The following is a 27,547-nucleotide window of genomic DNA, read 5'->3' on the forward strand; positions in this document are numbered from 1 at the left end:
GAGGTAACCTTTTCCTTACAGATAAAGGTAAGGGGGTATTTAGAGGTAACCTTTTCCTTACAGATAAAGGTTAGGGGGTATTTAGAGGTAACCTTTTCCTTACAGATAAAGATTGGGGGTATTTTGAGGTAACCTTTTCCTTACAGATAAAGGTAAGGGGGTATTTAGAGGTAACCTTTTCCTTACAGATAAAGGTTAGGGGGTATTTAGAGGTAACCTTTTCCTTACAGATAAAGATTGGGGGTATTTTGAGGTAACCTTTTCCTTACAGATAAAGGTAAGGGGGTATTTAGAGGTAACCTTTTCCTTACAGATAAAGGTTAGGGGGTATTTAGAGGTAACCTTTTCCTTACAGATAAAGATTGGGGGTATTTTGAGGTAACCTTTTCCTTACAGATAAAGGTAAGGGGGTATTTAGAGGTAACCTTTTCCTTACAGATAAAGGTTAGGGGGTATTTAGAGGTAACCTTTTCCTTACAGATAAAGATTGGGGGTATTTTGAGGTAACCTTTTCCTTACAGATAAAGGTAAGGGGGTATTTAGAGGTAACCTTTTCCTTACAGATAAAGGTTAGGGGGTATTTTGAGTTAACATTTTCCTTACAGATAACGGTAAGGGGGTATTTAGAGTTAACATAAACACTTGCTACACTCAACAACAAACCTGTGTAGTGGAATCTTCCCTTAACACTCTGATAATTTTACTGCTCTCACCAATTACTGACCTCGTTATGACAAAAAAATGCAATATAGGCTAAATAGGATGTGTCTATGCTGAAGTCTGAATGATCAATCGTATTAAATAGAGAATAATTATATGTGAGAGAGGAATATGTTATTAGAAATAACTAAACATAATGATAACTTTGCTTGCTCGTTAGAGAGTAATATATTATTATTAATATAATGATAACATTGTTTGTTTGTGAGTGTAAAATGTTATCATAATTATAATGACAATGTTGTTTTCTTTCAGGCTGTAGAAACCGTGAAAACAAATTTTGAACCCCGACCTTGTCCTGAGAAACGTCCTTATAACAACCCACTCTTGACACATCTGGACACACCTGAAGCGAAACAGGTACCAATTTCAAGCAAACATTTATTAGTTTCAGTTAAATCGTTTTTTCAGGGAGTATTATGGCCTTCTTTCTTTCAGCATCCTTCCAACAGTCTGTCTGACCATCCTTCCATCCCTCCCTCAAGCAATCTGTCCAGCCATCTGTTCATGCTTCCAACAGTCTGTCTGACCCTCCTTCCATCCCTCCCTCAAGCAATCTGTCCAGCCATCTGTTCATGCTTCCAACAGTCTGTCTGACCATCCTTCCATCCCTCCCTCAAGCAATCTGTCCAGCCATCTGTTCATGCTTCCAACAGTCTGTCTGACCCTCCTTCCATCCCTCCCTCAAGCAATCTGTCCAGCCATCTGTTCATCCTTCCAACAGTCTGGCTGACCATCCTTCCATCCATCCCTCAAGCAGTCTGTCCAGCCATCTGCTCATCCTTCCAACAGTCTGTCTGACCATCCTTCCGTCCATCCCTCAAGCAGTCTGTCCAGCCATCTGTTCATCCTTCCAACAGTCTGTCTGACCATCCTTCCATCCCCCCCTCAAGCAATCTGTCCAGCCATCTGTTCATCCTTCCAACAGTCTGGCTGACCATCCTTCCATCCATCCCTCAAGCAGTCTGTCCAGCCATCTGTTCATGCTTCCAACAGTCTGTCTGACCCTCCTTCCATCCCTCCCTCAAGCAATCTGTCCAGCCATCTGTTCATGCTTCCAACAGTCTGTCTGACCCTCCTTCCATCCCTCCCTCAAGCAATCTGTCCAGCCATCTGTTCATCCTTCCAACAGTCTGTCTGACCACCCTTCCATCCTTCCCTCAATCAATCTGTCCAGCCATCTGTTCATCCTTCCAACAGTCTGTCTGACCATCCTTCCATCCATCTCTCAAGCAGTCTGTCCAGCCATCTGTTCATGCTTCCAACAGTCTGTCTGACCATCCTTCCATCCCTCCCTCAAGCAATCTGTCAGTACAATTAGGAAACCTCTGCTGCTGTTTTCAGGAAACAAAGCATGGCTTGGGTTATTCAAATCATTCTGTCGACTTGAACGGTTGTTAATGATGATAAAAAAGGATATTTTGATATACAGTACAACCTGTTTAAACCGGATGTCACCGGGATCAAACTTTTTGGCCGGTTTACACAGGTGTCTGGTTTATACAGGGTCGTCATGTAATTTTTTGAAAATACAAAAATGTAGTGTTTTGCATTCAATCTGTATACAAGTGTGTCAACATAAACAACAGAGAAATGAATCAGTTGCAATGTTTGATTATTTACAAAATATACAGTATAATAATACAAATGAAGACCGACCCGACATTGGATAGCGCTTTTTTGTTTAGAATGTGTTTGCTTTAGATTGTAGCTGGCCGAAAGAAATTTAAGGACCGGAATAAACTGGTTGGTTTTACATGGATTTCTATGCCAACTTTTGTGAAACAATGCCGGTTTTCGGAATAAACAGGGTCCAGTTTATACAGGGTTTAACTACTATGATTATATAGGGAATATGCCGGGATCACAAATCAAAGCTGGTTTAGACAAGGGTCTGGATTAGACAGGGGCTGGTTTAGACAGGTTATACTGTAATTTGTAAGATTTATACACTTTCAGTCTTTGAAAGACTTCTTTTTCAGTAATCTTATTATTTGCAGGCTAAAATTTTCAACCCAAATTACAAAGTAATGAACAAAAAGAAGCTTATGAAAAAGATGAGGAAAAGATTTTTATTGGAAAAAGATGAGTTTGTGGCCCTGACACCTGTGGTTAAACTTAAGGGAGAAACAACATCCAAACAAGCACAGGTAAATATAGGTACCGTAAGATATTGGCCTAAATACAGGTAAATATAGGTACCGTAAGATCTTAGCCTAAATACAGGTAAATATAGGTACCGTAAGATCTTAGCCTAAATACTGGTAAATATAGGTACCGTAAGATCTTAGCCTAAATACAGGTAAATATAGGTACCGTAAGATCTTAGCCTAAATACAGGTAAATATAGGTACCGTAAGATCTTAGCCTAAATACAGGTAAATATAGGTACCGTAAGATCTTAGCCTAAATACAGGTAAATATAGGTACCGTAAGATCTTAGCCTAAATACAGGTAAATATAGGTACCGTAAGATCTTAGCCTAAATACAGGTAAATATAGGTACCGTAAGATCTTAGCCTAAATACAGGTAAATATAGGTACCGTAAGATCTTAGCCTAAATACAGGTAAATATAGGTACAGTAAGATCTTAGCCTAAATACAGGTAAATATAGGTACAGTAAGATCTTAGCCTAAATACAGGTAAATATAGGTACAGTAAGATCTTAGCCTAAATACAGGTAAATATAGGTACAGTAAGATCTTAGCCTAAATACAGGTAAATATAGGTACAGTAAGATCTTAGCCTAAATACAGGTAAATATAGGTACAGTAAGATCTTAGCCTAAATACAGGTAAATATAGGTACAGTAAGATCTTAGCCTAAATACAGGTAAATATAGGTACAGTAAGATCTTAGCCTAAATACAGGTAAATATAGGTACAGTAAGATCTTAGCCTAAATACAGGTAAATATAGGTACAGTAAGATCTTAGCCTAAATACAGGTAAATATAAGTACCGTAAGATTTTAGCCTAAATACAGGTAAATATAGGTACCGTAAGATCTTAGCCTAAATACAGGTAAATATAGGAACCGTAAGATCTTAGCCTATTGTTTGCTGGGTTTAGTTGCTCTTGAATTTATACAATTAAATGGTTGTGGCATTCATTGAGGTTAAAGATACCAAACATACAGCATTGTTTATAAAATACAATTGTATTTTTAGCTTACCTGGTCCGAAGAACCATGGTGAGCTTATGCCATACCGCTTCATCTGTCGTCCGTCAACTTTTCTTTGAACGGCCAAGTAGACTTCGACTAAATTTGGTCTAGAGCATCCTTAGGCCTAGGGGACTCAGTTTTGTATAAATGGTGGGTGTGGCCCCCCTGGGGACAGAGGGGCGGGGCCAAAAGGGGAAATAGAGGTAAAACCTTTAAAATCCTTCTTCCGTCATAGGGATTAAGGGATGAAGGGCTATCAAGTTTGTTCAAATAAATGACCTTGATATATATTCAAGGTCACAGGGGTCAAATATGTTTAAAACCTTCTTCTGTCGTAGGGATGAAGGGCTACCAAGTTTGTTCAAATAAATGACCTTGATATATATTTAAGGTCACAGGGGTCAAATATGTTAAAAACCTGTAAATAACTTCTTCTCAATAACCAAAAGGCCAAGGGTACTGATATTGGGCCTGTAGCATGCTGGGATGAAGGGCTACTAAGTTTGTTCAAATGAATGACCTTGACCCACTTTCCAGGTCACAGGGGTCAAATGTCTTAAGATCTTCAAACAGTTTCTTCTTTCAAGGTCACAGGAGTCAAATATGTTAAAATCTTCAAACAACTTCTTCTCAATAACCAAAACGCTCAGGGTACTGATATTGGGCCAGTAGCATGCTAGAATGAAGGGTTGCCAATTTTGTTCAAATGAATGACCTTGACCCACTTTCAAGGTCACAGGGGTCAAATGTCTTAAAATATTTAAACCACTTCTCAATAACCAAAAAGTACAGGGTACTGATATTGGGCCTATAGCATGCTGGGATGAAGGGCTACCAAATTTGTCCAAGTGAATGACTTTGACCAACTTTCAAGGTCACAGGGGTCAAATGTCTTAAAATCTTCAAATGACGTCTACTCAATAACCAAAAGGCCCAGGGTACTGATATTGGGCCTGTAGCATGCTGGGATGAAGGGCTGACAAGTTTGTTCAAATGAATGACCTTGACCCACTTTCAAGATCTCAGGGGTCAAATGTCTTAAAATCTTCAAACGACTTCTCAATAACCAAGAGGCCCAGGGTACTGATATTGGGCCTGTAGCATGCTAGGATGAAGGACTACCAAGTTTGTTCAAATGAAAGACCTTGACCCACTTTCAACCTAATGACCTTGCTCGACATTCAAGGTCACAGGCGTCATATGTTTAAATCTTTTAATATGTTCTTATGAATCAAACACTGATTTTCTGCCTGTAGCTGTATTGTAGTCCACTTTTAAGATAACAAGTGTGAGATTAATGCAGGCCCGGGCATTGGGCCACTTGTTCATGAGTGTTCTATAATTAATAAATTTTATTTTTGTATTAAGCACGTTATTCAATTTTAATAGTTTAGCACCTTGAAAGAACATTGGACCAAGTGCCTCACGCTGCTGTATCGACAGTCCTTTATGAACAATGAGGAAAAACAAACTTTTAAAGGTATGGCGTTAAACTTTCGGTGACCATCGAGTAGATATTAATTAATCATTTAATAACAGATTCTGATTCTGCAATCACAGCTCGTTTCCTTCTCTCTACTGTAAAAATTGTCAAAAAAGATTAGAAGACTTTCAAAGTGATCTAGTTGTTAGGTCACAGTGGTTAAATTGTTCCAAATGTATAAATGATGTTTACAGAAAGGCAGAGGTCCAGTAGGATAAGTGGATATCTAGAAGCAGTGACTGAGCAGGAATTTGCAGACATGATTGTGGAGGTAGGTATCAATGAGCAGCTCGGCTCGCAAATGCATGTTGTCTTGAGAAAGTTGTTGGGAGGAGCTATGCATTGTTACTCATGTTAATATCTTACCTCGTCCTTTTTGAATCATCACTCAAGCCACTTAATTTTTAACAGATTTTTAGTGCAACATCATCGTGGGTTGTTCAAATCACCTTTTTTCCCTTGTCTGTGTTGTACATGTATGTGACTGTGGGGATAATGATAGGGACTTTTGTAATGGTCTTCATTACAATTAGTGCTGTACTTGTTTTCTACAGTAAATATCTTAATTGTAAAAAAGTTATTTAAACTTTCCATTATTTTAAACTAGTTAATTTGACATTTGAAAGTTTAACAATTAAATAAACATTTTCCATATTTAAAATGCTGTGGAATTCTTGTTTTTATTGCTATTTCTCAAGAAGTACTCGACAGATCTAATAAAATTTGAAGGATCCCTTTGGTCTATAATTTTGGCTCTTAAATAATGTTGTTAGCCCTTCTCCTTCCCAAAAATTTCGTCGATTTGAAAGATACTTGGTAGCCATAATGCTGATACTAAAAGGCTGTAAATTAAGTATGTAGGTAAATTGAATGGAATTACGTCCATTTGTTTTAAAACGTTGTTCACACTACTTTTTTATGTATTAATTCCATTTGAATGATACTTTTAAACATAGAGTACCTTCATCAAAAGGATATTACTCTATTTATGCCCCTTTGTTTGAAAAATGTGTAGGCATTATTCTTAAGTACACAACACATTAATTGTACACATAATGAGAGGATAAGAATGAAGTACATGTTTGAGTTGATAATAATAATAATATTAATTCGAGGTTCTTGTATACCACTTTATCACAATCTAGTTCATAGGTTGTCTCAAAGCGGTTCACAAATTATTATCCTGGTTATAGGGCCTTTCCAATCAGCCAATATCTTTCTCAACTCCCTAGGGAGCAAACAGCCAGTGCTGACATTTCGGCGCTCACAGCTAGCATTCTACAATTCTAGCACTGCCCAACCACGTACTCAATTACTGCTGAGTAGACTGGAACACGCGGAGTAAAGTATCTTACTCAAAGATACAACACAGTGCCATGCCGTGACTGGAACCCGCAACACTTCAGTCACGAGCCCGGCGTCCTACCACTAGACTTATGTGCCTCTTCTCTGGTTTGAATGATGTTTTGTACACAAAAGCCTTGCATAGAGAGCATCCAGAATAAGAGTAGCCTTCCCTGATTATGGAGTTATGCATGTCTCATTATTTTTAAAACATTGTTTGCACTTCTTCTAAAGCACTGCACCAATTTTAATGATAGTAAATACTACGTATACAGAACCCTTATATAATGTGGATGTGGATAAAGTATGGAATTTTGCCCTTTTGTGAGAAGAAACTTATCAAAAGAACTATTCTGATGCTTTTTGATGTGGCAGGATGTGAATAAGTCTACCATTGCGGAGACATTTTTAAGATCAAGCCATATTTATATTAACTACTCTTAATTGATTAGACCATTATATTAGTAGCACTAACTACTCCAATTGATTAGACCATTATATTAGTAGCACTTACTATTTCTAATTGATTAGACAATTAAATTAGTAGCGCTAACTACTCTAATTGATAAGGTCATTATATTAGTAGCACTAACTACTCCAATTGATTAGATCATTATATTAGTAGCACTTACTACTCTAATTGATTAGACCATTATATTAGTAGCACTAACTACTCTAATTCATTAGACCATTATATTAGTAGCACTTTCTGTTTCTAATTGATTAGACCATTATATTAGTAGCACTAACTACTCTAATTGATTAGACCATTATATTAGTAGCACTAACTACTCGAATTGATTAGACCATTATATTAGTAGCACTTTCTATTTCTAATTGATTAGACTATTATATTAGTAGCACTTACTATTTCTAATTGATTAGACCATTATATTAGTAGCACTTACTATTTCTTATTGATTAGACTATTATATTAGTAGCACTTACTATTTCTAATTGATTAGACCATCATATTAGTAGCACTTTCTATTTCTAATTGATTAGACCATTATATTAGTAGCACTTACTATTTCTTATTGATTAGACTATTATATTAGTAGCACTTACTATTTCTAATTGATTAGACCATTATATTAGTAGCACTTTCTATTTCTAATTGATTAGACCATTATATTAGTAGCACTAACTATTCTAATTGATTAGACCATTATATTAGTAGCACTTACTATTTCTTATTGATTAGACTATTATATTAGTAGCACTTACTATTTCTAATTGATTAGACCATTATATTAGTAGCACTTACTATTTCTTATTGATTAGACCATTATATTAGTAGCACTTTCTATTTCTAATTGATTAGACCATTATATTAGTAGCACTTACTATTTCTTATTGATTAGACTATTATATTAGTAGCACTTACTATTTCTAATTGATTAGACCATTATATTAGTAGCACTTACTATTTCTTATTGATTAGACTATTATATTAGTAGCACTTACTATTTCTAATTGATTAGACCATTATATTAGTAGCACTTACTATTTCTTATTGATTAGACTATTATATTAGTAGCACTTACTATTTCTAATTGATTAGACCATTATATTAGTAGCACTTACTATTTCTTATTGATTAGACTATTATATTAGTAGCACTTACTATTTCTAATTGATTAGACCATTATATTAGTAGCACTTACTATTTCTTATTGATTAGACTATTATATTAGTAGCACTTACTATTTCTAATTGATTAGACCATCATATTAGTAGCACTTTCTATTTCTAATTGATTAGACCATTATATTAGTAGCACTAACTACTCTTATTGATTAGGTCATTATATTAGTAGAACTAACTATTTCTTATTGATTTGACCATTATATTAGTAGCACTAACTACTCTAATTGATTAGGTCATTATATTAGTAGAACTAACTACTCTAATTGATTAGGTCATTATAATAGTAGCACAAACTAAATTATGTATGTCTAATTGTTTAGGCCATTATACAAGTAGTACTTATCAGCCTTATCGTTTTTTTTATAAAATTTCAGATAGTTGAACTGCTGTTGCGAGATTCTCTCCATACATGTCAATGGACACCCAGACAGTTAGCAAGGACTATAGGCAAACGATTAATGCAGAAAACCCAGTATTTCTACAGGGAGAAATATGGAATCGTAGAGAAGGTACTTAACTCTTAGTTCTTGATAATGCTTACAATTGACCATGTAGGGAATGTAACCTTTCCACTGGTTAGTAATCCTTTTTTCTTTGTTAATAGACAAACACATATGATGCTCTTCTGAATAGTATTGCGGATGTAAAGAGATGAGCTATGTGTGACTTGTCGTAAGTGAGTTTGTTATGACAAGTGAGGGCACATGCATTCATGTGCGTATCAAATCAGCCTAATTTAGATAACTGGATTCATATCTAGGTCACATTACATGTAAGGTACTGAGGTCAACACAAAAGCACTTTAGATATATTTTGAAATGATGGAATAGATAAAATCAACATGCGTTTGTACATTGCGATGGAATTTATATAACTTAATATTCAAAAGTGTTTGAAAAATATCATACCCAGGGTATTGTTGAACATGCAATACACATGCACATTGCTTGTACTACAGGACCAGCTGATCCAGCCATACATGACATATTAAGTTTGATTGATTTGACTGTACATATAATCGCAACTTTAAATGTTGCATCTCTCTTAGTGTGTTAAGAACAATCCGTAACATTCCCAATAGAATACCAGCTCTGGAAATTTCTTAGACCTAGAGTGATTAGCCCGTATCAGCCTCTTGATCTAAAGCCTTTCGCAGCCCCAGAAAGTCTCTAGATCTAGAGCACTTCACAGCCCCAGAAAGTCTCTAGATCTAGAGCACTTCACAGCCCCAGAAAGTCTCAAGATCTAGAGCACTTCACAGCCCCAGAAAGTCTCTAGATCTAGAGCACTTCACAGCCCCAGAAAGTCTCTAGATCTAGAGCACTTCACAGCCCCAGAAAGTCTCTAGATCTAAAGCCTTTCACAGCCCCAGAAAGTCTCTAGATCTAGAGCACTTGACAGCCCAATACAGTCCTTAGATCTAGAGTGGTCAGCCCTAATCAGTCCTTAGATCTAGAGTGGTCAGCCCTAGCCAGTCCTCAGATCTAGAGTGGTCAGCCGTAATCAGTCCTTATATCTAGAGTGGTAGGTCCTAGCCAGTCCTCAGATCTAGAGTGGTCAGCCCTAGCCAGTCCTCAGATCTATAGAGTGTTCAGCACCAGTCAGTCCTTAGATCTATAGAGTGTTCAGCATCAGCCAGTCCTTAGATCTACAGAGTGGTCAGCCCCTGCCAGTCCTTAGATCGATATAGTGGTCAGCCCCAGTCAGTCCTTAGATCTATAGAGTGTTCAGCATCAGCCAGTCCTTAGATCTACAGAGTGGTCAGCCCCTGCCAGTCCTTAGATCTATAGAGTGGTCAGCACCAGTCAGTCCTTATATCTATAGAGTGTTCAGCATCAGCCAGTCCTTAGATCTATAGAGTGGTCAGCACCAGTCAGTCCTTATATCTATAGCGTGTTCAGCATCAGCCAGTCCTTAGATCTACAGAGTGGTCAGCCACTGCCAGTCCTTAGATCTATAGAGTGGTCAGCACCAGTCAGTCCTTATATCTATAGCGTGTTCAGCATCAGCCAGTCCTTAGATCTACAGAGTGGTCAGCCACTGCCAGTCCTTAGATCTATAGAGTGGTCAGCACCAGTCAGTCCTTATATCTATAGAGTGTTCAGCCCCAGTCAGTCCTTAGATCTATAGAGTGGTCAGCACCAGTCAGTCCTTATATCTATAGAGTGTTCAGCCCCAGTCAGTCCTTAGATCTATAGAGTGTTCAGCCCCAGTCAGTCCTTATATCTATGGAATGTTCAGCCCCTGCCAGTCCTTATATCTATAGAGTGATCAGCCCCTGCCAGTCCTTATATCTATAGAGTGTTCAGACCCAGTCAGTCCTTATATCTATGGAATGTTCAGCATCAGTCAGTCCTTAGATCTATAGAGTGTTCAGCCCCAGTCAGTCCTTATATCTATAGAGTGTTCAGCCCCAGTCAGTCCTTAGATCTATGGAATGTTCAGCCCCAGTCAGTCCTTATATCTATAGAGTGTTCAGCCCCAGTCAGTCCTTATATCTATGGAATGTACAGCCTTAATCAGTCCTTAGATCTATGGAGTGTACAGCCTTAATCAGTCCTTAGATCTATGGAATGTACAGCCTGAATCAGTCCTTAGAGCTATGGAGTGTACAGCCTTAATCAGTCCTTAGATCTATGGAGTGAACAGCCTTAATCAGTCCTTAGATCTATGGAGTGTACAGCCTAATCAGCCCTTTGACAGCTTTAATTAGTCCTTTATTCTAGAATTGTCAGCCAACGTAAGTCTTTCTCAGTCCTAAGATTAAGAGCACTTGCATGCATTGCTAGCCAAAGTTATCCCTTAGATTTAAGTGATCAGCCCTAGTCACTACTTTGATCTACGGAGGCCCTTACGCTGGTCAGTCCTTTGATCTGAAATAATCAGCACTAATTAGTCCTCAGATCTATGGAGGCCCTTGTCAGTCCTTTGATCTAAAATGGTTAGCCCTATTCAGTCTTTAAATTGAGAGCATTTACAGCCCTGGTCAGTCATTAGACCAAGAATGTTTAATTTGCCCAGTCAGCCTATAGGTTTAGACTCTTTGATGGGCCTGGACCTGACTCACAGTGTCAGGGTATCTTGTGTCGGACCTATCCAAGGAGAGTCCGAAGATAGTGTTTACCGGTATTTCACAAGAGCTTGTGTTAAAAGACTAAAACTATTGAATATTTACATCAACAAAACAAAGAATTACATTAAATACAAAAAATACAAAAAAATATACTCCTTGTGAAATGAAAAATATTTTATCGAGTACATGCCTGGATGGTGAAAGCCATAGAACTTTCAGAAATACATGTTAATCCTTAAATTTTGCTAGTTTTTAAATAATTTAAATTTTGATTATTTTTTTATGTTCTTGAAATAGTTTTTTTCACAAGTATTTCATTATTTGATTTAATCTTCCCCAGGTTGGTGTAGTATATAAGGAGTATGCTAACACTCTACTGAGTGAAAGTCACATGGATGGGAACCACCGTGAGATTTGGGAGGCTATCTGTAACAAGCATATGGAGGGACCCACTCTGGTAAGTAGGACCTTACTCTCTCTTCAAGTGCTAAAAACTTGTTCACAATATATTACACCCACAATGTATCAACATTAGACAATACTTGATTTCTCCTATTCAATTGGATCCATGGCAGGGTCTGTTTTTATCAGATACCATGATTTTAAAGTCTCCAGGTGCCTCTTTTTTTTTTTTTTTCAATTTGAGCGATCACTGATGTTAAAATATTTTCATATTAACAGGGTGTTCAACACAGACTCTGGTCGAAGGAAACACAGCTTTGGGTAAGTATGGACATTGATTGTTTGGAAATTAAAGTTTGGATGTCCAGCACTGTTAATGAACCAATCACATGCTGCCTTTCACATAAAACTTGTCTTAATAGAAAGAACGTAAGTGTGTCAGAACAAAGGCCTGTGGTTGTGTACTCTTTAAAGTCCTGTGGTTGTGTACTCTTTAAAGGCCTGTGGTTGTGTACTCTTTAAAGTCCTGTGGTTGTGTACTCTTTAAAGGCCTGTGGTTGTGAACTCTTTAAAGGCCTGTGGTTGAAGGCCTGTGGTTGTGTACTCTTTAAAGGCTTGTGGTTGTGTACTCTTTAAAGGCCTGTGGTTGAAGGCCTGTGGTTGTGTACTCTTTAAAGTCCTGTGGTTGTGTACTCTTCAAAGGCCTGTGGTTGAAGGCCTGTGGTTGTGTACTCTTTAAAGGCCTGTGGTTGTGAACTCTTTAAAGGCCTGTGGTTGTGTACTCTTTAAAGGCCTGTGGTTGAAGGCCTGTGGTTGTGTACTCTTTAAAGGCCTGTGGTTGTGTACTCTTTAAAGGCCTGTGGTTGAAGGCCTGTGGTTGTGTACTCTTTAAAGGCCTGTGGTTGTGAACTCTTTAAAGGCCTGTGGTTGTGTACTCTTTAAAGGCCTGTGGTTGTGAACTCTTTAAAGGCCTGTGGTTGTGTACTCTTTAAAGGCCTGTGGTTGTGAACTCTTTAAAGGCCTGTGGTTGAAGACCTGTGGTTGTTTACTCTTTAAAGGCCTGTGGTTGTGTACTCTTTTAAAGGCCTGTGGTTGTGAACTCTTTAAAGGCCTGTGGTTGTATACTCTTTAAAGGCCTTTGGTTGTGTACTCTTTCAAGGCCTATGGTTGTGTACTCTTTTGAATATCTTACTGTTTATTACAAATGTCTTATCTGACACCCTGTGGGATACAAATACATCAGATTTACCTGCCTTATTTGACACCCTGTGGGACACAAAACATATGATTTACCTGTCTCATCTGACACACTGTGGGACACCTCAGATTTACCTGTCTTATCTGACACCCTGTGGGACACTTAAGATTTACCTGTCTTATCTGACATCCTGTGGGACACAACAAAACATCAGATTTACCCGTCTTATCTGACACCCTATGGGACACATTATAACATTTACCCATGTCATCTGACACCCTGTGTGATACTAATACATAAGATTTACCTGTCTTATCTGACACCCTGTGGGACACTAACACATCAGATTTACCTGTCTCATCTGACACCCTGTGGGACACATAATATTTACCTGTCTTATCTGACACCCTGTGGGACACATAAGATTTACCTGTGTCATCTGACACCCTGTGATACTAATACATAAGATTTACCTGTTTTATCTGACACCCTGTGGGACACTAACACATCAGATTTTCCTGTCTCATCTGACACCCTGTGGGACACATAAGATTTACCTGTGTCATCTGACACCCGTGGGATACTAATACATAAGATTTACCTGTCTTATCTTTCACCCTGTGGGACACAACACATCAGATTAACCCATCTTATCTGACACACTGTGGGACACATAAGATTTACCTGTCTTATCTGACACCCTGTGGGACACAACACATCAGATTTACCCGTCTTATCTGACACACTGTGGGACACATAAGATTTACCTGTCTTATCTGACACCCTGTGGGACACATCACATCAGATTTACCCATCTTATCTGACACCCTGTGGGACACTAACACATCAGATTTACCTGTCTTATCTGACACACTGTGGAACACATGATTTACCTGTCTTATCTGACACCCTGTGGGACACAACACATCAGATTTACCTGTCTTATCTGACACCCTGTGGAACACATATGATTTACCTGTCTTATCTTACACCCTGTGGGACACAACACATCAGATTTACCCGTCTAATCTGACACCCTGTGGGACACATCACATCAGATTTATCCATCATATCTGACACCCTGTGGGACACTAACACATCGGATTTCCCTGTCTTATCTGACACACTGGAACACATACAATTTACCTGTCTTATCTGACACCCTGTGGGACACTAACACATCAGATTTACCCATATTATCTGACACCCTGTGGGACACTTACACATCAGATTTACCTGTCTTATCTGACACACTGTGGAACACATACAATTTACCTGTCTTATCTGACACCCTGTGGGACACATACAATTTACCTGTCGTATCTGACACCCTGTGGGACACAACACATCAGATTTACCTGTCTTATCTGACACCCTGTGGGACACTAACACATCAGATTTACCCGTCTTATCTGACACCCTGTGGGACACTTACACATCAGATTTACCTGTCTCATCTGACACCCTGTGGGACACTAACACATCAGATTTACCCGTCTTATCTGACACCCTGTGGGACACTTACACATCAGATTTACCTGTCTTATCTGACACCCTATGGGACCCATCAGATTTACCTGTCTTATCTGACACCCTGTGGGATGCAACACATCATATTTACCTGTCTTATCTGACACCCTGTGGGACAACAAAACATAAGTTTTACCTGTCTTATCTGACACCCTGTGGGACACATACATTTTACCTGTCTTATCTGACACCCTGTGGGACATGTACATTTTACCTGTCTTATCTGACACTCTATGGGACACATAATATTTACCTGTCTTATCTGAGGCAACACATCTGACATAAGGACGATAAATGACCCTAATATTCTTGACCCCATCGGAAACACTGATTTTTAATTTCTAATTCTAATTCTGAAATTTACTGTGATTTCTTACTTGTGCAGAAGAAATTGATCTGGAAATCTGGTTACTTCTCAGTGGAGTTATTTAAAAGATTTCAGCATCAATGAATGTGATTTCAAATCAATCAACTTGTCAATTTTGGGTATAGATGTTTTGATACTCAGTTGTTTTGGTACATATTTTTGTTTTTACTTAACTTTTTACTTTTGCTTAATATAAGAGCCTACTCTTGTTGCCAGATCCCTAACATCACATTATTTAAAATTTTATATTATGTACTGCATATTTGTAAATAAAATATTGTTTAAACCAATGGCTGCTGTGTGAGGTCTATCTATTATCAGATAACAAAAATAAACAGTAAGGGAGATTACTCTTACAAAAATTGTGTATAATGTGTTGGGTAGCATACATCCTTAATTTCTGATAAATTTAATTTGTGATCTTTGTAAAACTAATGGTACATTTATAAATTGAGAAACCTGCTTGTATATATATGAAATATTTGATAAGTGATAGACAATTAAGAACGTATTTTTCATTAAAGGTTGGGTATCGCGTCCAGGAGCTTATTATGAAGGTATTGACCGTCCATGTATCCAAGAAGGAGGACAACAAAACAGTCAGGTAAAAGGGGACGCATGTGTACTGTATTTTGGTAATTTCCACCTCCCTCCCCCTACCCCCAATAATGAGCGTGGATTTTTTATTACGGTGAACATTTGTATACAGTATAATATACATCATTATTAAATATGAAGGGCAAAATCAACATTGGGTGAATATGGATTTCATCGGTTAAGGACAGCAGTTTGACTGGGCAAAAAGTTTCCAATGGACAGTATCTGCCCTTCATTGTACTTATATTGTCATTGTGAGACTGGAACAATAGGATTTGGCAGAGGTATATAATTTTTCAATGCATTTAATGTTAGCTGTGTATATTTTGATTATGTATTTATTTCTGGTATTCTGGTTCTCTCCTTCCTCACATGTGATGTGAAATATAAGTACAGTGGTCTGAGATACGTTGTAGTCTGAGATATGTTGTAGTCTGATATACGTTGTAGTCTGAGATATAGTGCAGTCTGACATGTGTTGTAGTCTGAGATGTGTTATAGTCTGAGATATATTGTAGTCTGAGACGTGTTGTAGTCTGAGATACGTTGTAGTCTGAGATATCGTGCAGTCTGAGATGTGTTGTAGTCTGAGATATATTGTAGTCTGAGATGTGTTGTAGTCTGAGATGTGTTGTAGTCTGAGATACGTTGTAGTCTGAGATATAGTGCAGTCTGAGATGTGTTGTAGTCTGAGATGTGTTGTAGTCTGAGATATATTGTAGTCTGAGATGTGTTGTAGTCTGAGATACGTTGTAGTCTGAGATACATTGTAGTCTGAGATACGTTGTAGTCTGAAATACGTTGTAGTCTGAGATATTTTGTAGTCTGAGATATGTTGTAGTCTGAGATACGTTGTAGTCTGAGATACATTGTAGTCTGAGATACGTTGTAGTCTGAAATACGTTGTAGTCTGAGATATGTTGTAGTCTGATATACGTTGTAGTCTGAGATATAGTGCAGTCTGAGATGTTTTGTAGTCTGAGATGTGTTGTAGTCTGAGATATGTTGTAGTCTGAGATACGTTGTAGTCTGAGATACGTTGTAGTCTGAGATATGTTGTGGTCTGAGATACGTTGTAGTCTGAGATACATTGTAGTCTGAGATACGTTGTAGTCTGAAATACGTTGTAGTCTGAGATATGTTGTAGTCTGAGATATGTTGTAGTCTGAGATACGTTGTAGTCTGAGATACGTTGTAGTCTGAGATATGTTGTAGTCTGAGATACGTTGTAGTCTGAGATACGTTGTAGTCTGAGATATGTTGTAGTCTGAGATACGTTGTAGTCTGAGATACGTTGTAGTCTGAGATATGTTGTAGTCTGAGATACGTTGTAGTCTGAGATACGTTGTAGTCTGAGATATGTTGTAGTCTGAGATACGTTGTAGTCTGAGATACGTTGTAGTCTGAGATATGTTGTAGTCTGAGATACGTTGTAGTCTGAGATACGTTGTAGTCTGAGATATGTTGTAGTCTGAGATACGTTGTAGTCTGAGATACGTTGTAGTCTGAGATATGTTGTAGTCTGAGATACGTTGTAGTCTGAGATACGTTGTAGTCTGAGATATGTTGTAGTCTGAGATACGTTGTAGTCTGAGATACGTTGTAGTCTGAGATATGTTGTAGTCTGAGATACGTTGTAGTCTGAGATACGTTGTAGTCTGAGATATGTTGTAGTCTGAGATACGTTGTAGTCTGAGATACGTTGTAGTCTGAGATATGTTGTAGTCTGAGATACGTTGTAGTCTGAGATACGTTGTAGTCTGAGATATGTTGTAGTCTGAGATACGTTGTAGTCTGAGATACGTTGTAGTCTGAGATATGTTGTAGTCTGAGATACGTTGTAGTCTGAGATACGTTGTAGTCTGAGATATGTTGTAGTCTGAGATATGTTGTAGTCTGAGATGTGTTGTTGTAGTCTGAGATACGTTGTAGTCTGAGATACATTGTAGTCTGAGATATGTTATAGTCTGAGATATGTTGTAGTCTGATATATAATGCAGTCCGAGATATGTTGTAGTCTGAGATACGTTGTAGTCTGAGATACGTTGTAGTCTGAGATATGTTGTAGTCTGAGATACGTTGTAGTCTGAGATACGTTGTAGTCTGAGATATGTTGTAGTCTGATATATAATGCAGTCTGAGATATGTTGTAGTCTGAGATACGTTGTAGTCTGAGATACGTTGTAGTCTGAGATACGTTTTAGTCTGAGATACGTTGTAGTCTGAGATACGTTGTAGTCCGAGATATGTTGTACTCTGAGATACATTTTAGTCTGAGATACATTTTAGTCTGAGATACGTTGTAGTCTGAGATACGTTGTGGTCTGAGATATGTTGTAGTCTGAGATATAATGCAGTCTGAGATATAATGCAGTCCGAGATATGTTGTAGTCTGAGATACGTTGTAGTCTGAGATACGTTTTAGTCTTAGATATGTTGTAGTCTGAGATATGTTGTAGTCTGAGATGTGTTGTTGTAGTCTGAGATACGTTGTAGTCTGAGAAATGTTGTAGTCTGAGATACGTTGTAGTCTGAGATACGTTGTAGTCTGAGATATGTTGTAGTCTGAGATATGTTTTAGTCTGAGTTATGTTGTAGTCTGAGATACGTTGAAGTCTGAGATATGTTGTAGTCTGAGATGTGTTGTAGTCTGAGATATGTTGTAGTCTGAGATTGTTGTAGTCTGAGATATGTTGTATGTTGTAGTCTGAGATGTGTTGTAGTCTGAGATATGTTGTAGTCTGAGATGTGTTGTAGTCTGAGATATGTTGTAGTCTGAGATGTGTTGTAGTCTGAGATATGTTGTAGTCTGAGATATGTTGTAGTCTAATGTTATAAATGCCATTTCTTTTGATCATTTCAGCAAAGAGGAACCAGCATTTTTTGAAACAACCAATAGAAACGTTTTTGGAAAGAATTTGACCTTTTTAATGGTAAGACCTTTTCTAATAATCGACATCAAGTTCTTTTTAAAACAACTTTGTACAAAGACTACCAAGAAACCTGCTGATGCATTTATTCATCAAGATAATGAAAGTATGAAAGTTAAAACCAAAACTCGCATCATAAAAGTTCATATTCCCCACCGCAAAGTTTTGTGGGGCATATAGGTTTACCCTTGTCCCTGTCTATATCCCGACTGTTAAATTTGTGGGTTAAAGTCAGTTTTATAAGCTGAGTACAGCCGCTAGGGTCACTCAACTTAGCATGCTAATGTGCCTTTCATGGCCTTGACCTTTGAGCATTGGTTAAGTTATTTCACCCTGCGCCCGTGGTCCGTCATTTTGTCATTCTGTCCGTCCTTAAACAATTTTTGTTAGCGCTATTTCTCAGAAAGTACTGGAGGGATCTTTCTCAAATTTCACATGAAGGTCAGTGCCTGATTTGAAGGCTGGCCACGAAAAAACCTTTTGGGGGCCCGAGCAAGACTTCAATCACCGATGGCGAGTGGGCGAATGTTTATTTCAGGTACTGAAGGTTCCCCATGATCCCTAGTTCTGCATATCGTATTTTGGGACTGATCGCAAAAACTAAGATTGCCGACAAAAAGCCATCTTGAATTTGAGAATGAAAGTTTGTTAGCGCTATTTTTCATAAAGTATTGGACGGATATTTCTGAGACTTCACATATAGGTTCCCTATTGTCCTTTATTAGTTATGCATATCTTTTTTGGGACTGATCACAAAACCAAGATGGCCGACAGACAGCCATCTTAAATTTGAGAGTTAAAGTTTGTTTGCGCTGTTCCTCAGAAAGTACTGTAGTGTTCTTTCTCAAATTTCACATGAAGGTTCCCCATGGTTCCTATTTTCGCATTTTGGGGATGATTGGAAAACCAAGATGGCTGGCAGGTGGTCGTATTGAATTTGGGATTAAAGTGTTTTAGCCCTATTAATCAAAAGTCTTGGAGGGATCTTTCTCAAATTTCACATAAGGGTTCCTCTTCTTTGTTCTTAGTTATGCATATAAAATCATATCGGCCAGCCGTCTTGTTACAGTTTTCAGTTTGTTATCGCTATTTCTCAGAATTAACTGGAGGATTTTTTCTCAAATTTGATATGTAGATTCCCCTTCACTCAGTGGTCCTGAGTTGTGCGTGTTAACTTTTGAGGTTGATCAAAAGATTGATTAAGATGGCAGATAGGCAAACTGATCAAACAGATAAGAGAAAAGATCTGTTGTTTTTGGCAATCAGGTCAGTTATAGACTTAAGTAAAGAAGCTAGGGTTACATAACCTCACAGCCTTATGTGCCTTCATAAGTTGAACATGTTACACAACATTTTCACGACCTTTTCTGTTGACCTTGACTTCTGTAGCTTTGATTAATTTTTCGTGTTCAGGTCACATATGGTACAGCAGCTAAGGATCATGCATGTTGCATGACATTATGTGACCTTGACATTTTACCTGGCCCCGTTGACCTTGCTTTGGTTACTAGGTGTGTGTGAGAGGCAGCCATGTCTTGCAGACACGTGAAGTTGGATGACTAGCATTATGTAAAGACTTTTAAAGCATGGACCTACTAAGTACTTAACCTGGTAAAACAATGGACAGGGAAGTCAGGGGTCAATGTTTTGATTCCAAATGGAAGCAAGAGTTCTCAATATTGTGTCACATTGCAAAGTCTGTGGCCCGCCTGTAAGGGCAGGAACCTTTTGGATCTAGATTGAAGTTGTTTTCAGCGGCAAATACACTTAAAAAGAGGACAGTGCCAAGTGTATGATTATACATCTGATTATGGTTGTCGTATAGCTTTGTGCTTGAGGAAATTTCCCTTTGGCGGTTAAAATCAAAAATTAGGGTCGCTGGCTCAATCCGAGCTTTGGACAGGAAGCCTCTTCTCCTTCCCAAATTAAAACTTTCGCATGCTTTAAAAGCTACTTACGTTTATATGTATTCAGTCTGTCATCAATCGGTACATTTATATGTATTCAGTCTGTCATCAATTGGTAAGTTTATATGTATTCAGTCTGTCATCAATTGGTACGTTTATATGTATTCAGTCTGTCATCAATTGGTACGTTTATATATATTCAGTCTGTCATCAATCGGTACGTTTATATGTATTCAGTCTGTCATCAATTGGTACGTTTATATATATTCAGTCTGTCATCAGTTGTTACGTTTATATGTATTCAGTCTGTCATCAATTGGTACGTTTATATGTATTCAGTCTGTCATCAATTGGTACGTTTATATGGATTCAGTCTTTTATCAATCGGTACGTTTATATGTATTCAGTCTATCATCAATTGGTGCGTTTATATGAATTCAGTCTGTCATCAATCGGTACGTTTATATGTATTCAGTCTGTCTTCAAACGGTACGTTTATATGTATTCAGTCTCTCATCAGTTGTTACGTTTATATGTATTCAGTCTCTCATCAGTTGTTACGTTTATATGTATTCAGTCTCTCAGCAATTGGTACGTTTATATGTATTCAGCCTGTCATCAATCTTTACGTTTATATGTATTCAGTCTCTCATCAGTTGTTACGTTTATATGTATTCAGTCTGCCATCAGTTGTTACGTTTATATGTATTCAGTCTCTCATCAGTTGTTACGTTTATATGTATTCAGTCTGCCATCAGTTGTTACGTTTATATGTATTCAGTCTGTAATCAATTGGTACGTTTATATGTATTCAGTCCGTCATCAATCGGTACGTTTCTATGTATTCAGTCTGTCATCAATTGGTACGTTTATATGTATTCAGTCTTTTATCAATCGGTACGTTTATATGTATTCAGTCTGTCATCAATTGGTACGTTTATATGTATTCAGTCTGTCATCAATTGGTACGTTTATATGTATTCAGTCTGTCATCAGTTGTTACGTTTATATGTATTCAGTCTGTCATCAATTTGGTACCATTCTCGTGATTTACTCATGATATACTTTTTGCGTTTTATGTTTCGACAGCCACATACAAACTTGTTAAGGCTGTACAGGTCCAGAACCCGATCCGTTGGGTTTGAGATGTCAGAACTTCCGTCTCCAATTCCTCCGGTTCCCTGGACATCCATTAACCACGGCATAAACCTAGTGGGAGATGGTACTTATCTGTTTAAAAATAGTGAAATAATTTGCTTGATATGCTGATCTTTTCAACTGTCTGTTGGGAATACATTATTCCTGTTTCCGAACGTAAAACATTTGCCATGAACTATGACATCACAGTGGAAGATGACATCACAAAGCATTGTAACTTGACATCATAATCAGAAAATTGACCAATGAAATAATGTCTAGGTCAGTACCTACTAGTGTGTAATCAAAAAAGTTTGACCATTCCTAGCAGGTTTATCCAATTCTTCATGAGTGAGGAAACTTACAGTGGTTGTAGAAAAAATCTGTATATTCAAACAATCCTTGTACCTTTGAAATATCAGAAAATATCAATTTGATAAAAACTTTGATCGTCACTGCAGTGGAAACACATTGAAATGTTATTTTAAAATGATATGAAATTAAAGAATAACTGTATCACATAAAATATTATCTATGTATCTTTTGTCAAAATATTATGTGTATTTTGAAAGACTTTAGTAAATGTTGTAATTTTCCCTCCCTAGCCGTTTTCATTCGTACATCCCCCTCATTTGATGGGGATAAGCAGATGAAAGTGATCCAGGCAATGCCCTCTGCAGACATTTTGTCAATATTTGATGTGCTCAACTATATGGGTTCCTGTCCCTGGATAGTAAATCAGTCGGTAAGTACTCTTCCACTAACAAATACAACTAAGGTTGATTATGGTGGCTGCACCCTTTTGAAATTAGCCAGCAGAATTCAATGAATAACATAATGGTTATGTCAATATGTAGAGATGATTTTATGAAAATCTAAGCATTCCGATAATCTGGGGATTTTTTTTATAAAAAGTACCGAAAAATTGATTTTTTGTCAAATTCAACACTTTCACATTTTTTGATTGTGTGGCATTGTTCAAAACTATTACAACAATAAAATAATGAAAAGAAACATTGCTAATCAATCCTACGGGATTTCCAACAAGAAAATGCTCAAACATATGTCCTCGGACTGACGATTGCTTTTAAACGTTTCCCTTTGCTTCCCTTCTCTGACTATTTTGTAAGTTTCACTTGTTTATTGTATCATGATGCATTGACCTTGAAACTTTATAAATCTCTTTATTAGGATACATCCTTTAAAATGTGGCATAAAAAAAAAGTTTTGAAGAATTTTGAAATTTTCACTTTTTTATCATTTTACCCATGTGACCTTGAATAAAGGTCAACGAGCTGAACTCATTATGTAGCCGAACATCCATTCTAAAGATGTGACAAATATCAACTCTTTATGTTTCAAAGTAACAGAGGAGAAGAGTTATAAGGGCATTTTTCGATAAAAGGAACATTTTCAAAGTGGCATATCTTCGTCATTTTTAGCTCACCTGGCCTGAGCGATGCAGGCCCATTGGGCCTCTTGTTTATACGCCCGTTAAATTTGACAGGCGTATTATGGTATGGGTTTGTCCGTCCGTCGGGCATAACTTTTGGTTGTCCGGCAATCTCCTCCTACATTTTTCGACCGATTTCTTGGAAACTTGGTATACATTATAATCCTGATTGAAGTTGTGTCTCCCTTTAAAGAATTTTGATTTGACAATTTTTGCAAAAGTTATTGCCGTTTGTTCATTTCAGTATTTGATTTTTTGTCCGGAAATTTTCTCCTACATTTTTAGCTAACCTGGTCCAAAGGACCATGGTGAGGTTTTTCCATACCGCAGCGTCCGTCGTCTGTCCGTCAACTTTTCCTGCTACACGTCAGAACGACTGAGCAGATTTTGACCAAATTTGGTCAGAGGCATCCTTGGGGAAGGGGAACAAATTTTGTATAAATGGTGGGTCTGGCCCCCCCTGGGGGCTAAGGGGCATGGCCCAATAGGGGAAAAACAGCATATTCTTTAAAATCCTTCTTATTCTGTAGGATTGAAAGGATTTGGTCCATATTTGGTCTGAAGCATTCTTGGGTAAAGGAGGACCGAGTTTGTATAAACGGTGGGTCTGGCCCCCCCTGGGGGCTGAGGGGTGGAGCCCAATAGGGGAAACAGAGGTAAAACCTTTATAATCCTTCTCCTGTAGGAATTAAAGGATTTGTTCCATATTTGGTTTGAAGCATCTGTTATGGCCCATGATCCATCCACTCTCTATTCAGATTCTGTCCGTTCCAGAAGTTTATATGGAACCTATCTTCTATACTATTTCTCTTGGAGTAACCAGATTTGATATGTAATTACCAGTACATCTTGTAAGTGCGGAGTGGTTAATCTTTGACCTGAACTTTGAAAAGTTTGTCTGGGGCATATCTTCTATACTATTTCTCTTGGAGTAACCAGATTTGATATGTAATTACCAGTACATCTTGTAAGTGCGGAGTGGTTAATCTTTGACCTGAACTTTGAAAAGTTTGTCTGGGGCATATCTTCTATACTATTTCTCTTGGAGTAACCAGATTTGATATGTAATTACCAGTACATCTTGTAAGTGCGGAGTGGTTAATCTTTGACCTGAACTTTGAAAAGTTTGTCTGGGGCATATCTTCTATACTATTTCTCTTGGAGTAACCAGATTTGATATGTAATTACCAGTACATCTTGTAAGTGCGGAGTGGTTAATCTTTGACCTGAACTTTGAAAAGTTTGTCTGGGGCATATCTTCTATACTATTTCTCTTGGAGTAACCAGATTTGATATGTAATTACCAGTACATCTTGTAAGTGCGGAGTGGTTAATCTTTGACCTGAACTTTGAAAAGTTTGTCTGGGGCATATCTTCTATACTATTTCTCTTGGAGTAACCAGATTTGATATGTAATTACCAGTACATCTTGTAAGTGCGGAGTGGTTAATCTTTGACCTGAACTTTGAAAAGTTTGTCTGGGGCATATCTTCTATACTATTTCTCTTGGAGTAACCAGATTTGATATGTAATTACCAGTACATCTTGTAAGTGCGGAGTGGTTAATCTTTGACCTGAACTTTGAAAAGTTTGTCTGGGGCATATCTTCTATACTATTTCTCTTGGAGTAACCAGATTTGATATGTAATTACCAGTACATCTTGTAAGTGCGGAGTGGTTAATCTTTGACCTGAACTTTGAAAAGTTTGTCTGGGGCATATCTTCTATACTATTTCTCTTGGAGTAACCAGATTTGATATGTAATTACCAGTACATCTTGTAAGTGCGGAGTGGTTAATCTTTGACCTGAACTTTGAAAAGTTTGTCTGGGGCATATCTTCTATACTATTTCTCTTGGAGTAACCAGATTTGATATGTAATTACCAGTACATCTTGTAAGTGCGGAGTGGTTAATCTTTGACCTGAACTTTGAAAAGTTTGTCTGGGGCATATCTTCTATACTATTTCTCTTGGAGTAACCAGATTTGATATGTAATTACCAGTACATCTTGTAAGTGCGGAGTGGTTAATCTTTGACCTGAACTTTGAAAAGTTTGTCTGGGGCATATCTTCTATACTATTTCTCTTGGAGTAACCAGATTTGATATGTAATTACCAGTACATCTTGTAAGTGCGGAGTGGTTAATCTTTGACCTGAACTTTGAAAAGTTTGTCTGGGGCATATCTTCTATACTATTTCTCTTGGAGTAACCAGATTTGATATGTAATTACCAGTACATCTTGTAAGTGCGGAGTGGTTAATCTTTGACCTGAACTTTGAAAAGTTTGTCTGGGGCATATCTTCTATACTATTTCTCTTGGAGTAACCAGATTTGATATGTAATTACCAGTACATCTTGTAAGTGCGGAGTGGTTAATCTTTGACCTGAACTTTGAAAAGTTTGTCTGGGGCATATCTTCTATACTATTTCTCTTGGAGTAACCAGATTTGATATGTAATTACCAGTACATCTTGTAAGTGCGGAGTGGTTAATCTTTGACCTGAACTTTGAAAAGTTTGTCTGGGGCATATCTTCTATACTATTTCTCTTGGAGTAACCAGATTTGATATGTAATTACCAGTACATCTTGTAAGTGCGGAGTGGTTAATCTTTGACCTGAACTTTGAAAAGTTTGTCTGGGGCATATCTTCTATACTATTTCTCTTGGAGTAACCAGATTTGATATGTAATTACCAGTACATCTTGTAAGTGCGGAGTGGTTAATCTTTGACCTGAACTTTGAAAAGTTTGTCTGGGGCATATCTTCTATACTATTTCTCTTGGAGTAACCAGATTTGATATGTAATTACCAGTACATCTTGTAAGTGCGGAGTGGTTAATCTTTGACCTGAACTTTGAAAAGTTTGTCTGGGGCATATCTTCTATACTATTTCTCTTGGAGTAACCAGATTTGATATGTAATTACCAGTACATCTTGTAAGTGCGGAGTGGTTAATCTTTGACCTGAACTTTGAAAAGTTTGTCTGGGGCATATCTTCTATACTATTTCTCTTGGAGTAACCAGATTTGATATGTAATTACCAGTACATCTTGTAAGTGCGGAGTGGTTAATCTTTGACCTGAACTTTGAAAAGTTTGTCTGGGGCATATCTTCTATACTATTTCTCTTGGAGTAACCAGATTTGATATGTAATTACCAGTACATCTTGTAAGTGCGGAGTGGTTAATCTTTGACCTGAACTTTGAAAAGTTTGTCTGGGGCATATCTTCTATACTATTTCTCTTGGAGTAACCAGATTTGATATGTAATTACCAGTACATCTTGTAAGTGCGGAGTGGTTAATCTTTGACCTGAACTTTGAAAAGTTTGTCTGGGGCATATCTTCTATACTATTTCTCTTGGAGTAACCAGATTTGATATGTAATTACCAGTACATCTTGTAAGTGCGGAGTGGTTAATCTTTGACCTGAACTTTGAAAAGTTTGTCTGGGGCATATCTTCTATACTATTTCTCTTGGAGTAACCAGATTTGATATGTAATTACCAGTACATCTTGTAAGTGCGGAGTGGTTAATCTTTGACCTGAACTTTGAAAAGTTTGTCTGGGGCATATCTTCTATACTATTTCTCTTGGAGTAACCAGATTTGATATGTAATTACCAGTACATCTTGTAAGTGCGGAGTGGTTAATCTTTGACCTGAACTTTGAAAAGTTTGTCTGGGGCATATCTTCTATACTATTTCTCTTGGAGTAACCAGATTTGATATGTAATTACCAGTACATCTTGTAAGTGCGGAGTGGTTAATCTTTGACCTGAACTTTGAAAAGTTTGTCTGGGGCATATCTTCTATACTATTTCTCTTGGAGTAACCAGATTTGATATGTAATTACCAGTACATCTTGTAAGTGCGGAGTGGTTAATCTTTGACCTGAACTTTGAAAAGTTTGTCTGGGGCATATCTTCTATACTATTTCTCTTGGAGTAACCAGATTTGATATGTAATTACCAGTACATCTTGTAAGTGCGGAGTGGTTAATCTTTGACCTGAACTTTGAAAAGTTTGTCTGGGGCATATCTTCTATACTTTTTCACATGGAGTAACAAGATTTGATTCTAGATAACTCAAGTGTTCAGCTCTTTCCCTTAGTTGTGTAGATGACTGTGCACTACTCTCATATACTTAGGAATTTAATAAAGTCTGCTGATTGTATATGATTATGTTATTTTTTTCAGGTGCTAGATTCACAAATTCAAGTTTTCAGTAAAAATGGAAGTAAAGAGCTAAATATACCGATGCCTGGTCCTTCTTTGCCTCCACATCTTAAAAACCTTCGTCGGTGAGTTTTATAACCCATAGAGAGGCCTTCTGTCATCATGTCCAAGACACCGGTTATCACATCCTAGACACCGGTTATCACGTCCAAGACACCTGTCATCATGTCCAAGACACCTGTTATCAAGTCCTAGACACCTGTTATCACGTCCAAGACACCTGTTATCACATCCTAGACACCTGTTATCACGTCCTAGACACCTGTTATCACATCCTAGATACCTGTTATCATGTCCAAGACACCTGTTATCACGTCCTAGACACCTGTTATCATGTCCTAGACACCTGTTA

At 37.6% G+C, this 27,547-nt stretch overlaps 1 protein-coding gene across 1 annotated transcript in view; it reads left to right on the forward strand.

Annotated features, from left to right (window-relative positions):
* The window catches only part of LOC110445869 (DNA-directed RNA polymerase, mitochondrial-like), a 76,183-nt gene that overhangs the window by 18,590 nt on the left and 30,046 nt on the right, over positions 1 to 27,547 (forward strand). Inside the window, exons 7-18 of the mRNA XM_021490696.1 lie at positions 976 to 1,080; positions 2,721 to 2,870; positions 5,276 to 5,366; positions 5,564 to 5,640; positions 8,738 to 8,872; positions 11,777 to 11,893; positions 12,118 to 12,159; positions 15,458 to 15,537; positions 18,394 to 18,463; positions 21,457 to 21,589; positions 22,110 to 22,249; positions 27,157 to 27,260. Of these exons, the coding sequence (XP_021346371.1) occupies positions 976 to 1,080; positions 2,721 to 2,870; positions 5,276 to 5,366; positions 5,564 to 5,640; positions 8,738 to 8,872; positions 11,777 to 11,893; positions 12,118 to 12,159; positions 15,458 to 15,537; positions 18,394 to 18,463; positions 21,457 to 21,589; positions 22,110 to 22,249; positions 27,157 to 27,260 (1,244 nt within the window). The remainder of the gene's footprint in view (positions 1 to 975; positions 1,081 to 2,720; positions 2,871 to 5,275; positions 5,367 to 5,563; positions 5,641 to 8,737; positions 8,873 to 11,776; positions 11,894 to 12,117; positions 12,160 to 15,457; positions 15,538 to 18,393; positions 18,464 to 21,456; positions 21,590 to 22,109; positions 22,250 to 27,156; positions 27,261 to 27,547) is intronic.

The sequence above is a fragment of the Mizuhopecten yessoensis genome, unplaced genomic scaffold (genome assembly GCF_002113885.1).
Source record: "Mizuhopecten yessoensis strain PY_sf001 unplaced genomic scaffold, ASM211388v2 scaffold2399, whole genome shotgun sequence".
NCBI classification, from domain to species: domain Eukaryota; kingdom Metazoa; phylum Mollusca; class Bivalvia; order Pectinida; family Pectinidae; genus Mizuhopecten; species Mizuhopecten yessoensis.